Source organism: Arvicanthis niloticus, chromosome 16 (genome assembly GCF_011762505.2).
Source record: "Arvicanthis niloticus isolate mArvNil1 chromosome 16, mArvNil1.pat.X, whole genome shotgun sequence".
Taxonomy (NCBI): Eukaryota; Metazoa; Chordata; class Mammalia; order Rodentia; family Muridae; genus Arvicanthis; species Arvicanthis niloticus.
Window position 1 is genome coordinate 37,650,279 of NC_047673.1, and position 13,339 is coordinate 37,663,617.

Genomic DNA, 13,339 nt, shown 5'->3' on the forward strand with positions numbered 1-13,339 from the left:
TCATGAACCATGCTTATGGTTTATATTAAGTATGTGTGTTTACATATACATATTTTCTCACTTCCATATCGCATTATGTACAATGTATATGACAAATGCACATAACCGTCCTCCACGGAAGGCAGGAGGGTAATCTAGCTAAGAGTGGACCTTGGCTCTGGCAGGCCCAAGCTGTCCTCAGCTGTTAACTGATATCCTCACGGCCTAAAGGAACAGGTCCTATCAGCTTCTCTTTGGGAAAACTCAATACACTGAGGGAGGCAGTCACTAGCCAGCCAGCCACACAGAGGAGATCCTAGTCTGCTCCAGAGCCAGACTCTGATGGCCTCTCCCCAAAAACCCATGACACAAAACTCATGCCCCATACAGCCTTGCACTGCCTGAGCAGGTCCTGGAACACAGAGAGACCTTCCTGCGCTCTCCTGTTACCTGGCAACGTGTTCTTGGTAAAGGCTGTTTCATACACCGAGATCCAACCACAGAAAAGACATCTAACCACATAAAAGAAATCAAAGGTATTACAAGCAGATGTGAAAGAGAATGTATTTTATTTACATCACTATTTCCTTTTTACAATATGCCTGCAGTCTGCATAATACAAATTTCCATGAAATTATGTAGTTTTAAATTAAGGTATTTTACAAAGAAAATGTTCACCGTATGATCTGTTTCCATTTACATGAACTTAAAGGTTGTTCTATAGAGCATTAGGAGATTATGAAACGGGACTGAAGACTCTGACTGCTTCCTTCTCACACACTTGGTTTAGTAATCACGCTTATACTCAGGTCCTTTCAGGAAGCACACAAATGCATGTATGGATTGTAGTCTGAAACTTTCTGACAATAAATAAAACACACCTTTCAACTGCTCCAATGAACCCCTTCCCCTAGAGGTCTGCCCCTCAGTCAGACATGCCTGTGCTGCTTGCTGTGTATGCAGAAGCACGCAGGGGACTTGCAGGGTGGGTCACTTGGTTGGGTATCTGTGTCTGCTGATGCTGTACATCAAGACATACTGCACTAACCACCAAAGGACTCCTAACAGCAACAATGAGCTGACACCCTTTCACATCACACTGACACATTTCAAACTTTTATTAGTGAAACTAGAGATGACTTCCTCAATATTTTAACCATGAGTTCCTCTGCATAGCTGGTATTATGTCCATTTAAAAATAGGCAAGATTAACTTTTCACCATGATCAACGCTACAGTCACAGTAGCCTCCCTGGTACCCTTTTGCCTCCTCTGTAATAACACCACGAGCTGGTCCTGGACATCATGCAGCAGCGATGGAGGTATCTTCCAAGAGTCGACCCTGTGGCTTTACAACAGGAAAAGCAAGATGGAATACAAAACAGTCATCAGAAGGGCTCTGTCATTGAAAGCATTTTGGAATTTCTGCGACTATTTTACAAAACTGGAATAGCAGTGGCCCATGTACTTCCACTGCAGACCCACTGAGTCTGCACCTCACTCCTAGCCCTGTGCCTCCGATGCTCCTCGTAGCCGCCTGTAAAATGGGAGCTACTTCCAATGCCTGCCGACCATGAAAGCTCAGGGTCGTCCTGTGTCTCAAGACCTGAGCTGACACAAAGCTCCTCTGGGCATTCAGGATCCTCTAATCTCAAATTTGGGTAAAATGTGACTTAGAATGAACTTCTAAAGTACCCATCCATCCATCCATCCATCCCTCCATTTATATAGCTCAAGGATAAAAGCAAATACTTTACCCTTTCTATGCTGACAATAAAGAGTAGAACACCACACCACACCAGTCAATGCTAAGAACAAATGAAGGCGTCACAGAGCTGAGGATCAGGGTTTGACCCCAGATGTCAAGGGAAAAAGCAGGGCCCGGTAGCATGTGCTTGTGACCCCAGCCATGATGATAAGGCAAAGACAGGCAGATCCCGGGCTCACTGGCCAGTCAACATGGCTTACCGACAAGTTCCAGGCCAGTGACTGATCCTATCTCAAAAAGCAAGATGGACAGCACCTGACAAACACTAGAAGGCTGACCTTTGACCTCCACACAGATGTGCACATGCACGTGTATACATACATGCAGATTCACGCAGCATTACAACTGCTTGTTTTATAGTGTTGAGGATGAATGTAAGTATTTAAGCTGTAAAATTCCTAACAGGCTAGCAACATGTTACAGAATCATCTAATGGGTAAAAGGTTTTTTTGTTTTTTAAAAACAGGTTCTCTTTGTGTAACTCTGGATGCCCTTGAACTCTTTTTTTAGACTAGATTTGCCCCAAACTCACAAAAATCCACCCGCCTCTGCCTCCCAGGTGCTGGAACTAAAGTTGTGCATAACCACACCTGGCTGTAAAGAAATTTTTGCAAGTGATTTTATTACAGATACTCAACAGTCAACTTCTGTAGGGGAAAGCATGAGAAAGTGCTCAGAATATGAAATAGTAATGCCATAAGCAAAAGCTGGTTGCTATCCTGAAGTAGCACAGGTCTCCGAAGGACTCAATGTACATACATGTGGAGGAGTACACAGGTGCACCTTTGCGCGGCATGTGTGCACCATGCACCTCATGGATTTGTGTAGTATGTGTGCAAGACAAACATGCTCCAAGAATGAAGTCAGGTAAGGAGAATTCTGAGGAATTGTGAGAGTTACAAGGAAACTTCAAGAAAACTAGACAATAGTCCTGTGACCTCAGTTTCTTCAAAAACATGAATTGTTCTTGGAATGTGCTTTTGGTCCCCTCCTAGGTGTGGTGGACAGGAGTGAGTTTACCTCAGATTAGGCATCCCAACTATTATTTGTTTATATGCTGCTATGTTTGAGGTGACTCTTTTAATTTTTTAAAATTATTTATTTACTATGTACACAGCATTCTGCCTACATGTATTCCTGTACACCAGAAGAGGGCACCAGATCTCATTACAGATGGTTGTGCTGGGAAGTGAACTCAGGACCTCTGAAAGAGCAGCCAGTACTTTTAAGCTCCGAGCCATCTCTCCAGCCTGAGGTGATTCTTCTTAACTTTCAGAGTATAAACTATCTGATGCTCTGAATAAAGTCAGCTACTGCATGAGACTTCAGTCGGCTCATTCTTACCCCACCCTTCCAGGTGCCACCGCCTTTAGACTGGGGGGCATATGAAATTCACACGTACAGTGGGAACTGAACACTGAAGACTAGGCACCTACCCCTGACTTTTATTCTTATTTGTTTAGTATGATGAAGGTGGCTTTTTTAAGGACACAAGGGCGGCTCCATTTACTTACCCATATATTCACATTGCACAATTACCTAAATGTAAGTAAAGTAGTGACTAATTTTGCTTTATAATAGCTCTGCTCAATAGCTGACTAATCATATTTAGCTTTTGAGGACATAAAGTGTGGCTAATTCAGATACTAAGAATTCTAAGTTTAATTTCATTTAATCTCAAGTGACAAGTAGTTACCTAGCTAGACTGACCAGCCTAGAATTACATAAAGGTGCAGTAGAATTAAAACCTTAGGACGTGATAATAATTCAGTATGTGGGAAAGGGTAGCCCACACACCACTTTAGCTGACAGAAGTTAGGAGAAAGGCACGGTGGTATGTCTATAATCTCATCTCTTGGGTAAACTGAGGCAGAAGGGTGGAGAGTTTGAGGCTGGTTTGGCTGTACATAAAGACCTTGTCTCAGATGGCATGCAATGTATTTCAAGACATATATTCTGTGGAACTGTAGGTTCGCCAACAGATGACTGAGTGCCCAAGGAAGCTGGTGCTCACTCTCGACTGCAGCGACTGCAGCGAAGATAACAAGGTGGTCCTGGCAGTTGGAAAAAGATGTGCTAACTGCATTTAAACTTATGCTTATTACCTGGAACCTTTCCTCATGAATTTAAACGACCACTCCCAAAAGAGGTTCACCATGAAAGCAACCAAAGACTGAGGTGGCCTTGCTGAGGTGTGGGAGATAAAGGAGCGAAGGGGATGAACTGAGGAGCACAGGCCTCTCCTCAGGATGACCACTGCCAGTGTCTGCAGCAGCATCAGACAGGAAACGGCACCTTTAAAATGAGGTTAAAATGAGTGGGTGCCTTTAAAATGAGACCAGGGAAGAACGTTTACAAATAAAAATATCTCTCTTAATAGAGAGAGAGCTCTTGTTACTTGTGGTGCTGGGGATCAAACCCTGGCTTACACTCTGAAGTCCGAGGTGTCCTTTTATAATGTGGAGTACAGTAAGGAACAGGAGCCTAGAGTGTTAGTAACACCATCCACTCAGTGAGGCAATGTTGTGTATTAAGTCTATAACTAGACAAAAGCAAGCGGGGAGTGTGGAGACATTAGTACAGACAATTGCCATTACCAATTTTTGACAAAGAAAAGATCCTTAGACCTTGAAGCAGACACAGGAAGGTGTGTAAAAGCAGCCGTCCTCCCAACAGGAGGCATGAACTTCTTACCCTTTCACACAAAGGGGCTACAGAGGAAAACCACACCCTCCAGAAGGAGCCCAGATGGGGGTGTGGGGGCCTGGGATGCACTCCTTCCTTAGATGCTGTCTCAGAGCTGAGTGCTGAGCTAAATTCAATACTAGTCCAGTAGTTTGCGCACGCACGCGCGCGCGCACACACACACACGCACACGCACACGCACACGCACACACACCCCACATGGCAATCAAGGCAGACACTGAAATGAGTGACTGTTAATTCAGAATATAATTTCTGGCCATTTTTCAGAAGGAATCTAAATCCAGTATTAAAGAGGTAAGAACCAGTAAAGTTTAAGGCTACTTAGAAAGTTAATCCATCTGATGAAAAACAGTTGTGAACTACAACTGAAAACACACTTCACTATGTCTACAGGAGACCAAGTTCAAGGACACTGCAAAGACAAGTCACTAATTACCTAAGGCAGAGGTTCTCATCCTGTGGGTGGAGACCATGGAAACACACGTTGCCAATGGTTTTAAGAACTGAGACATAGCTCAGTAGCAAAACGGCAGTTATGAAGTAACAACAAAAACGAATGTATGGTTGGGGGTTCCTAAGACCATCAGAAATACGTGTTTTCTGATGGTCACAACCCACAGCCTGTGAACCACTGATCTACGGAAATGACAATCTTGGAAATTAGATTTTATAAAATAGTACCACAGAAATCAACAGAATTATCAAATGCATACAATAAAAGCAGATGCTATCACTGCCAGCCTCTACTTTCACTCAGCGAAGCTTCTGTCTGCTTTTAAGACAATGAGTTTAAAAGCCAGGAAACGCCTAAGCCTTACCTTCACAAAAATGCTGGTAGGTATAAACCGTCTGAGCAGCTGATTGGTGAAGTTGGGAAACCTAAGCAAGTTGATGTTGAGCGACGGTAGCTGCTGGTACCCAGCCATCAGAGGATAGAAATTATACAGCATTTCCTGCTTGGTGCCAGGTAGAATACGCAATCGGATCTAGTGATAAAAATCCAGAGGAAAACAGTCACGCGCACGCAGTGTCCTGTACGAACACACATCACTTACATCGTGACCCTCAATCACTTATGAAGGACAAATCCTTCTGGTGAAGTCTGTGTGCTCTCTACTAGCCCACCTTCTAAAACATACGGATGGGCACATAGGAAATGCACTGTATGACACAGGCGCCATTGCAGTTTCTGTCAACTCTGAAGGGTGGCAAGTGCCTTCTTAAGAACTCTGTCAGGTTACTACTCTGTCCTATACCAGGTATATTACAATCTTCAAAAGATATTATATAATAATTTACCAAAAAACCTCCTGTGTCTCTTTATAGGCATTTTTCACCAAAATAAAAGCTATACTATTTTGGTTATTTCTCTTAGGGATTTAATCCTATATTTAAGGTAAACGACTTCAGGGGGGAGGGCGTGTTGGAAATATTTACTAACGTGTGAGGGCTCTGCCCAGCCCGGCAACCTGACTTCAGTCTCCAGGTCCCACATGATGTAAGGAGAGAACCGTCTCCCACACATGTCCTCTGACCTCCGTAGCTGCCCTGATGCAAATGTACAGGACACTCTCAACACACAGTAAATACGTAACAAAAAAATTAAACTTCAGAAAAATATACACTGTAAAGTTTTGGCAAGACAATACCCAGAAACAGCTTACTAGTTTATAAATGAGAAACACGTATGTACGCATACATACTGTGCCGGGGACAACAGCACAGGCTTGTGATGTACTAAAGCTAGGATATGTATAAATTTATAATGGTACACAGCAATATTGCATAATTCATGTATAATTCTACTGTGTATCTAACAACAAACTCGGAATTCTGAATATGCGCAGCAAAATGGTTGGTTTGTCCAGGGTAAACACTTGTGTTAAGACACATTTGGTCCTATAATTAAAACTGTCCCTTATTAATAAAAGGCATTTCCTGACACATGTGAGGTGTCTGTTAGCATTCTGACTCTCCTCGGGAACGTGTTTTCTTGACTGAGTTTTTCATTTTAAAAATAGATAAACTTTTCCATCTGATTTGAATTTGATTGAACAAGAAAGAAAGGTTGAATAGGCCAAAAAAAAAAAAAAAAAAAAGTTCCTGAACATAGAAAAGTGAACTCTCTGGAAGACCAAACCCTGTAAAGTCTGCAAGCCCTGACCTCAGTATGCTGTGCTCCAGGCTGCAGGCCGAGACACAAGGCAATGAAGAAGAGGTGACAGTTCTCGGGAATCCTAAGGTGTCATTACAATACAGGCAGCAGTGAACCATGCTTTATAAGGAGTAAGAACCCATCTGTCTGATCTCACAGATGTGAAACAGTAACACTCCTCTGCAGGAAGTTAAACTTAATCTTTAAAAAGGCTTAAAATTTTACCACTGTCAAAACAGGAACCCCAGCTGTCCACTTCCTGGTCCCACTCCCCTGGTCACACATGCAGCACCAGAAAGATGACCTGCACCTACCTGTTTGAGGCCTGAGAACATGAAAGCATCACTGGGCTCCACAGAAATTTCCACATCTTGAACCAAGTCAGTCTTATTCTGTAAGTGATACCTGACGGGTAACGACTCTCTGACACGTCCAAACGAGGGTAGGTCTACAGAGGAAGAGCACGGTTCCCTTGGTGCCAGCTCATCACATAGGCTTATATTAGACAGACACAGTGGTACACAAGTTACAGCTTTGCATATGAGGTCCTTTCACTGGGAAAGGATGCTGACAGGACAGGCCGAGGAGGAATTATGTCTGAAAGTGACTGCACAGCACAGAATCAAGAGTCTGGCTGCTACAAACTGTTACAAATAACTTTACAAATCTGCAAACCATCTCCCAAAATACCAATCACAGTTCCTAAACTAGAATAAGCAAACATTGTATTTTACTGAAACTACATAAAATTTCCACTCATCTACTCATTCAGATTTTTCAGTGGAGTTCTGCAGACTTATTTTTCCTGACATATACAAATGGAATGTTCTGTAAGTTAGTGACCACTCTTGCAGAGGCCATGCTAATGTGGTTGGTGCTGTTCTATCACATGCAGCTCTGCATTGCTCAAGCAAGCACTGCAAGAGGTAGCATGGTAGGAGGCAGGCATTGTATGCTATTTTTAAAATCATACAGACATGCTGGGGGCCGATAATGAAATGTTTCTCTTAATAGAATTATTCAACAAGAGAGGAGAAATGAGCCAGGCATGTGGTGGTGCACACCTGTAAGCCATGCACTCAGAAGGGAGAGGCAAAATGAACAGTGGGAGTTTAAGGCCAGCCTTGGCTATACAGTGAGTCTGAGGCTAGCATGAACTACATGTCACCCTACCTTAAAAAGACCAGAAAAAGAGAGAGAGAGAGAGAGAGAGAGACAGACAGACAGACAGACAGACAGATGGTGGTAGGTTGAAAATATAATACTATGTGCTTCCTAATTTGAGATTAGCCTGGACTGTATGTGATCCTATGTAAAAACAGGAGGGGGGCAGATTATGTGCTCACTAAAGGGGACTGAATCATTCCTAACAAAAATTTAAACCTGAATCTGATCAAGTCTGATGACTGTTAATTCACAGGGATACAAAAACGGTTAAAAGAGACATCATAAAATAAGCAAAATCCAGGCTGTTAGGAATTCTACCAAATGAGTTAGTTTCCTCAACAAATAAACAGGAAGAGGGGAAGGCAGGTGGAAGCAGGAGAGGAGATGGGTGTGCAGACAGGAGCACGGAGCTCGGGGCTAACAACGAGGGAGCGAGGAGGAGGGGCAGGACAGCAGCCCACCTAGTGACTTAGACAGCTGTGGGACTTATCCACACACTGCAGTGGAAAGATCTTAAGATAAGCTGAGAAACACCCAGCCAACCAAAGCTTCAACATTAGAATCTGGTGATGTTTTAAGAATCTATTGCTAGCCTGGGCACAGTAGCACACACCTTTTATCCCAGCACTCATGAGGCAGAGGCAGGAGGCTCTGTGTGAGCTTGAGGTCAGCCTGGTCTACTTAGCAAGTTCAAGGCTATCCAGGACTAAATAGTGAGATCCGGCCTCAACCACCCTCCTACACAAAGAATCCACTGATAATTTTAAGTCATGATAATGAAACAAGTAGGTTCTCAGAAAGCAGTGCTTCCGATCATACTAAAATATTCATAGATGAAATGGCATGTGGGATATGGCTGCTAATAGTTGGAGTAGGACCATTTAAAGTTTATAGATGTCAGTCATTTTGCATAATACACTGTTACAAAACTAAATTCTTCAAAGCCCAGTATCAGTAACATGTGAATCCTACCTGCGTTCACGTGGAGAGGGATGTTTTCAACAATCACGTGAGGCAGTGTGATGACAGTGCTGATGGCGGGGATATTTTCCGTACCTGAGGCCCTATGGCAAAAAGTGCAGCTTTGAAACTCACACTTTAAAAGTTATTTAACCAAACACAGGAACCTGTTTTACCAACTAGCTTCAAACGAAAAATGAATTATCCATTTTCCAAAACTCCAGAAAGAGCTTTCTGAGTCCCACTGTTGTTCTGAATGTTCAGTGAGCAGATGCTATAACCCAGGGCTCCTGGGTGTTAGTTACCACTGGGAGCTAAAGCACAGCTGCTGTGACTGTCACCAGTAAGAACCTTACAGAATTACAGTAGCACGGCCGACAGATAAGTGCCTTTCAGTTGATGCTTAACTCTATAACATACAAACTTCAGTGTTCCCAGGGATTTTTCAAGTGTAACGGTGTCCTGAGGCCACCGGATTTGAGAAGTGTTAACCTATGGCTTACAGTTCTGCCTTGTCAGACCCTGGAGCCAAAGCATGTGCTAAGCCACAGGATCAACCCCAGCACTGGAAACAAGTCCAGAAGCAGTTTCTAGAGACTGTTCTTGCCATGTCTTGAATTTGATTTATAACATGAAAACAATGATGCTATGAAATTACATCTACTAAAGCCTAAAGGCAACTTTAACATTTCCTCCCAGTTATTATTGATTTTATAGGTTTAAATATTTGTCTACTTCAGTTAACTCTGGCAATCTGTAACATTTTAGGGACAGCTATAACAGTAAGTTCTTCCTATTCACTATAAACGATTGTATAAAACACGTCCTTAGCCGGGCAGTGGTGGCGCATGCCTTTAGTCCCAGCACTAGGGAGGCAGAGGCAGGCGGATTTCTGAGTTCGAGGCCAGCCTGGTTTACAGAGTGAGTTCCAGGGCAGCCAGGGCTACACAGAGAAACCCTGTCTCAAAAAACCAAAATAAATAAATAAATAAATAAATAAATAAATAAATAAATACACATCCTTGTGGGCCAGTAAGATAACTCAGTGGGTAAGAGCATTCCCACCAAACCTGACGGTCTGAGTTCAGCCCTGTGACCCACACATAGAGCAGAACTGACTCCTGCTAGCTGCCCTCTGACAGCCCTGTTTGAAACAGCACATATACCCTCCCAACATAACAAATGTCATAAAACACTGTAAGTATTCCTATTGGCATTCTTTTCTCAATTTTAACTAAGTTTATTTCATTTAAAAACTCATGCAATATTAAACCATACCAGGAGAGTAACACACAAATGCCTCTTGTGGACCACCACATCTAAGAAGCATATCAGTGCACCTGCATTTTCCAGTGTCTAGTTGTGCTCCCACCAGCCCCTCCAACCCACTGTCCTGAACGTGGTCTCTACCGTTCCCATGTGCTTCCTTACGCCCTTACAGTCAGACTGGCACTGCTGAGGGATGCATAGCGTGTGTTACATGCTCTCAGTGTTGTACAAGTGCAGTCTGCCAATGTTTGCACTGTAGCTCACTTCCTTCCCTTCACCGTGAGATACTGACCGTGGACCTCTGCTTCACTCGACTTCACTAGTGAGCAGCACGTCACCGACTGTGCCACACCTGATTTCTTTTCTTTGTGGTAGGTAGAGTATTTACGGTATTTTGGCTTTTGGGTGGGAAGGTATTACAAGTAATGCTGCTCTGTCTACTTTCATTCAGATTCCCATAGTACACGTCTGGTATCGTTCCTCAGTCTGCAGGGTCAGAGACACCGTCAACTTCCCCTAACACTGTCCAGCAGACTTTGGAACAAACTTATTCACACTCCACGTCTTCCACACTTGGCAATGTTAGCATTTCACTGAAGCATATCAGCTATCACCAGGTCTACAGAGCCTGTCTTCTCTCACTGTCTTCCCTGTTCACCCAGAGGTAAAGTTGTAAACACAAACACTAACCCTTATTATTACTATGTAGTATTATGAATTATTGTGATTTAGTACTACAATACTACAAAGACCTTCACCCACTTTGCATTTTGTCTTTTCATTCTCTATGATTTCGTTCAATGAATTGAAATTTTTAATTTTAATATTTTTCAGACTTGCTTATCTTTTGTGTCTAAGTTTTTGTCTGAATGGATATATGTGCACCACATGTGCTTGGTGCCTATAAAGTTCAGAAGAGGGTGTTGGATCTCCTAGTTACAAATGATTATGAGCCAATATGCTTCTGGGAACTAAACCCAGGTCTTCTTGCAAGAGCAGCAAGTGCTCTTAACTGGTATCTTTCCAGCTCTAAATGACACCTTTCTAAGACACTGAGAAGCTTATTTCTAACCAACAGAAACATAACTAAGCATTGTACACTGACATATATCCAGTAACCCCCCATTAATCCCTTGGGTTGTCTTTTTAAAAAAATTCACTTTGTCTCTGTTTAAGTGTATACATAGGCATACACATATAAAGACCTGTGTGGCCACAGCCTGAGTGTGGAGGTCAGAGCACACTTGTGGGGCAGGTTCTGTCTGTCCATCATGTGCAGTATAGAGATGGAACCCAGGCTGTCCTTGGCAGCAAGTACTTTTGGCTGCTGACCCATCTTCCCGGCACACCCTCTCTCTCTCTCGGGTTTGTATGTAGACATACGTGAGGGCATTCCACCTGATGCTTTCCACAGCCCTATATTCAGTTTTAGTTTGACTAAAATTTTACTGGCATTTCAGTCAGAAACTGTGTCAAACTAAGCTTGCTTTATCTTCCTCATCTTTGTTATTTAATACAGTAACCACACATACGGCTGTAACTCCACCCTGCACTTCAGCATGATAAATGGAAATGACAAACAGTAAAGATAGCAGAGAAGACACTGGGGGAGAGCAAGGGCCAATGTGACTTGTACCTCTTCCAGGAGATAATGTAATGTCCTGTTGCCACTCCACCTTCAATGTTCCCAGAAGCTGGGCAGCGAAGACAGAAGCACTCGCTAGCACTCTCTCCTGTCTGTAAGACAACTGCAAGAAAGACTCCTTATAGCCTATACCATAATTTAATCTACAAGGGTTTTGCCTCAAGTAGACAATAAAGCAATACTTTACAATCAACTGTTTTTAGAAACCAAGGCTCAGAAATGCTATATTACTTTTTCTACATCATGTAAGTCCACTATTGGGTTACTCTACCAATATTTATAATAGTAAAAGCCAGTGGGTGGGAATGTGGCAGGACAGCTGACATCCTCTTCTGGTTTGCATGTACACACGATGCGTGTACTCACACATATATATATGCGTACACTACCACCACCAATGGGGCATCTATGGATCTGCAACCTAGAATACAGACAGCTAAAAGAAACAGTGATACCGTAAGGTAATTGGTTTCCTTTTTCATGGCAAGAAAGCAAGAAAAAAAAGAAAGAAGGAAGGGAGGAAGGGAGGGAGGGAGAGAGGAAGGAAAGAAGGAAGATATTTGGGGGTAAGGAAAAAGAAAACTCCATCCCTCCAACACTACTGACCTCATTCGTCTTTTTGATTTACTATGGAACTCACTCAAACAGAACCAAGCACCTCGCTCCACTACTCACCAGCTATGCTCGGTCTCGAAGGAAGAGTTCCTCTTGCTATGTTTGCATCTATCTAAACGAGATCTCTACCTTTCAACACTCCACAATGTCAGGCTTGAAGTGCAAGTGGATGACAGCTGATAGCTAACACAATTTTAGCAAACCTGTGAGCAACTGTGAAATAACAACATTCCTAAACACTGGGTTAGTATTTTTATGGTTGCCCAATAAAGACGACTGTACTAGGTGAACGGCTATCTGTGTGTGTGGACAAGTAGACCCCAGTGAGAAAGAAAAGGGCTGGTCAGTTCTTAAGTTGTTTTAAGTAAACTTGAAAAGTAACAGACAATATTGCAGCCTAATGCATTTTTAGGAATGCATCAGTTCAAGCCTTTGGAGATGCTTTTATAAAATCCTGGGCTGGTCACAGCACAGTCTACCAAGGCTCTCCTAAAGTCTGAGTCAGGCAGAATGCTGATGATGTCTGCTAACACATCCACTGGTGAATTTGTGACATGGAAGTGCGACACTGCAGACTAGGAGTAAGAGAGGAGCCCTGAGGCAAAATGCAAGTGGCCTCAGAGTCGGGAGAGGTCAGGAGGCTGAGTCTTCCCTAGAGTCTGAGACAGGCTGTTTCTAGGATTTCTAACCTCCAGAACTTTAAGATAAGGCTAATTTCATGCTCACTGTTATACCAGCACCAAGACACTGAAACATCAGAGGTTCAAACCAAAAAGTAGTCCTCCATTTAATATACCATCATTAAATGATGTCACCAATGTAAAGACAAAAAAGATAGGCTCTGAGTCTAAAGGAGCACAGTCTACCACAGTCATTTGTAGAAACAGATAATGGGCTGTCACAACAGAGGATGTACAAAGTATCATGGGTGTGAGAGAAGTAGGAAGTCCTGCAGAGGAGGATCAGAAGTCTGAGCTCCTGAGTCACAGGAGCAAAGGTCAAACAGGTGGAAGAGATATGAGCGGGGACAAAGTGACAGATAACTGTTCAGATTCCCACAGAGCAACGCCTGCTAA

The 13,339-nt window shown here is 43.0% G+C and overlaps 1 protein-coding gene across 1 annotated transcript in view; it reads right to left on the reverse strand.

Annotated features, from left to right (window-relative positions):
• Window positions 1-529: 529 nt before the first annotated feature.
• The window catches only part of Trappc11 (trafficking protein particle complex subunit 11), a 43,716-nt gene continuing 30,906 nt past the window's right edge, over window positions 530-13,339 (reverse strand). Inside the window, exons 26-30 of the mRNA XM_034520214.2 lie at window positions 11,640-11,751; window positions 8,747-8,838; window positions 6,922-7,055; window positions 5,271-5,438; window positions 530-1,326 (exon numbers count right to left, since the gene is read on the reverse strand). Of these exons, the coding sequence (XP_034376105.1) occupies window positions 1,282-1,326; window positions 5,271-5,438; window positions 6,922-7,055; window positions 8,747-8,838; window positions 11,640-11,751 (551 nt within the window). The 3' untranslated portion in view covers window positions 530-1,281. The remainder of the gene's footprint in view (window positions 1,327-5,270; window positions 5,439-6,921; window positions 7,056-8,746; window positions 8,839-11,639; window positions 11,752-13,339) is intronic.